The sequence below is a fragment of the Sphaeroforma arctica genome (genome assembly GCF_001186125.1).
Source record: "Sphaeroforma arctica JP610 unplaced genomic scaffold supercont1.89, whole genome shotgun sequence".
Taxonomy (NCBI): domain Eukaryota; class Ichthyosporea; order Ichthyophonida; genus Sphaeroforma; species Sphaeroforma arctica.
In genome coordinates, this window is record NW_014040469.1 from 140,159 (window position 1) to 143,843 (window position 3,685).

A 3,685-nucleotide genomic window follows, 5' to 3' on the forward strand; every position below is an offset into this window, starting at 1 on the left:
ATGTATGTATGTATGTATGTATATAATCGCTACCCATGCGTATAAGCAGTATGTTATATTCCACGGCCTGTTCGGCACCTAACTTTCCATGGATTATACTATGATAGACTATGGACTAAATAGAATATATACTATATAGCGGTAAACTATATGGACAATATTGACTAAACTATATAATGATTGATAGACTATATAATGATAGACTATAAAGATTATACAGATTAGACTATGTGATGATAAACTTTGAAACCTATACGGAATAGACTATATGATGATAAACTTTATGAGCTATATAGGATTATATAATTATAGACTATGTAGACTATACAGAATAAACTGTATAATGATAGACTATATAGACTATACAGAATAGATTATATAATGACAGACTATGTAGACTATATAGAATACAGAGTAATCTGGCTCGAAACAACCAACCAAAGTATTAAACATCCATCCAAATGCTCATAGTCAATTGTCTTTATTATAATCCCACCAACTCCCCTCACCCCTAACTCGTCGCCACAACCATATCCAAACGGACCCTCCACGCACGTACAAACAGCCTCAGCCTCACTGACTTCCCATAGGACTACACTTGCGAGCTTCTCATCGCTTCAACCGCACTCTGCTGCACACCCCGGAAAACAATGGACAGGCTCGGCACCTTCAAGTCTTTCTTCAGCACACAATGTGTGGCATAGTCCGCCGCAAACCTCTCCAACAACGTCACTGTACCAACACTCTGCGGCACCGAGAAGGACTGTGGAGTACGTCGACATTCCCTTCCGACGCGATTGAAGCTCAGAGCAGCATCGGCGAGCAAGCGGATGGATATGATTGGTCGCTGGAACAGACTCTGTACACTCACATATATCAGATGTAGTACAGAAGACAACAGAGAGAGTTTATAGAGGTATGTATCTGGAAATCAAGCCAAAAGAAATGGCACAGTAAATGACCACAGCACCCAAAAAACGAAGCCGAAATCGGGAATGCTCGTCCGGCGAAAAGAAAGGAGCCGCCAATCGCACAGTATTTAGCATGGTGAGTTGCTATAGCACGATGAATTACCTTTGAGTCCTGATGGGTGCCCAGCCCACTATTGAATTTCAAATAGCACACCATGACAGCCTGGTTGAAGAAGTTGCGTCCGGGAAGCTTCAAGTACCCTTGCATATCGTTGCGTAGAACTCTACGGAGATGGAACGCGAGTGCACACAGTGACTGTCAGAGGAAGGTATGGTCTATACGACTACATGTGCATTGGCATATTCACGAACAGAACGGAAAATATTTGCTCGCGATGTTCCTACGCTGGTAAGATGAAGTAGTAAGCCGCACATAGTTATAATAGTACAGCCACAACGATGGCATCAAGCAATACAATCACAACCGCATGTTGAAATCAATACTTGTCAACGCACACTTCATCTTATCTGGGTACGCCTGTCGGCACAGACATATGGTACCCGATGAGTACCACCGTAAACTGCATATATCTGCAATACTACCTCGTCAACACATTACGGAGATACCCAACCAGACTCGGTTTAAATCTGGGTGCACCTATCCGCACAGGCATATGATACCAGATAAGCACATAGCACATGTCTGTATATATTACCTCGTCAGCACATTATGGAGACGCCCAACCAGACTCGGTTTGAATCTGGGTGCACCTATCCGCACACATATATGATACCAGATGAACACATAGCAGATGTCTGTATATAATATTATGGAGACACCCAACCAGACTCGGTTTGAATCTGGGTGCACCTATCCGCGCAGGCATATGATGTCAACTACATACGTCTACACTTATTACCTAACCAATACTTCACGGACTAATGCAACCAGACTCAGCTTAGACATGGTGTCCACATCGTCGTACAGGAGCTGTCTGGGTCCAGTCTGAGTCTTTCCATAGTCGTATCGGTAGCCCAGAAATACTTTGATCCGCCGAGTGTCCATATGCTCTACCGTACTCGCCTGTAAGGTGAAGTATATCAGACATGTGGAGGTCTCATCAGTTTTGAATCGATATACCTCTGTCCCAAGGCAGTAGGCAGTGGGATAGACGACTGTAGACAGACTACAGGCCCACCAGATGCAAGGAGTGTATGACAAGTGAGTACAACTAGCATTCGAGTGAACGACGGTCGCACACGGGCTCAGAAACTCAATACCACACCTTGAGACTAACACACACAAGAGGGACGCCATCCCAATCCTTCTCAGAATACCACACATTACGACTAACACACACAAGTGAGACGCCACTCCCAATCTTCTCAGAATACCACACCTTAAGACTAACACACATCCATCCCAATCCTACTCAGAATACCACACCTTAAGACTAACACACATTCATCCCAATCCTTCTCAGAATACCACACCTTACGACTAACACACACAAGAGAGACTCCATCCAAATCTTCCTCAGAATACCACACCTCAAGACTAACACACATCCATCCCAATCCTTCTCAGAATACTACTCCTCACGACTACCACACACACGAGAGACGCCATCCCAATCCTTTTTAGAATACCACACCTTACGACTAACACACACAAGAGAGACTCCATCTCAATCCATCTCAGAATACCACAAATTACGACTAACACACATCCATCCCAAACCTTCTCAGAATACCACACCTTGAGATCAACACACACAAGAGAGACGCCATCCAAATCCTTCTCAGAATACCTCACCTTGAGACTAACACATATCCATCCCAATCCTACTCAGAATACCACACCTTAAGACTAACACACATCTATCCCAATCCTACTCAGAATATCACATCGTAAGACTAACACACACAAGAGAGACGCCATCCAAATCTTACTCAGAATACCACCTTACGACAAACACACACAAGAGAGACTCCATCCTAATCCTTCTCAGAATACCACACCTTACGACTAACACACACAAGAGAGACGCCATCTCAATCCTTCTCAGAATACCTCACCTTGAGACTAACACATATCCATCCCAATCCTACTCAGAATACCACACCTTATGTCTATCACACACAAGAGAGACTCCATCCCAATCCTTCTCAGAATACCACACCTTAAGACTAACACATATCTATCCCAATCCTACTCAGAATATCACATCGTATGACTAACACACACAAGAGAGACGCCATCCAAATCTTACTCAGAATACTACACCTTACGACAAACACACACAAGAGAGACTCCATCTTAATCCTTCTCAGAATACCACACCTTACAACTAACACATACAAGATAGATTCATTCCCAATCTTTCTCAGAATACCACACCTTGAGACCAATACACACAAGAGAGACGCCATCCCAATTCTTCTCAGAATACCACACCTCAAGATTAACACATACCCATCACAATCATTCTCAGAATACCTCACCTTGAGACTAACACACACAAGAGAGACTGCATCTCAATCCTTCTGAGAATACCACACCTTAAGATCAACACACACGAAAGAGACGTCATCCCAATCCTTCTCAGAATACCACCCCTAATGACTAACACAGATACATGCCAATTCTTCTCAGAATACCACACCTTAAGACTAACACACATCCATCCCAATCCTACTCAGAATACCTCACCTTGAGACTAACGCACATCCATCCCAATCCTTCTCAGAATACCACAACTTACGACTAACAC

The 3,685-nt window shown here is 43.4% G+C and overlaps 1 protein-coding gene across 1 annotated transcript; it reads right to left on the reverse strand.

The window, feature by feature from the left end:
* Positions 1–464: 464 nt before the first annotated feature.
* Positions 465–1,991, reverse strand: SARC_02073 (hypothetical protein). The gene is made up of 3 exons (XM_014304196.1): positions 1,832–1,991; positions 1,075–1,195; positions 465–859 (listed from the first exon to the last, which is right to left on the reverse strand). The coding sequence occupies exons 1-3, from the start codon at positions 1,975–1,977 to the stop codon at positions 593–595; spliced, it is 534 nt and encodes a 177-aa protein (XP_014159671.1). The 5' UTR covers positions 1,978–1,991; the 3' UTR covers positions 465–592.
* Between the last annotated feature and the right edge of the window lie 1,694 nt (positions 1,992–3,685).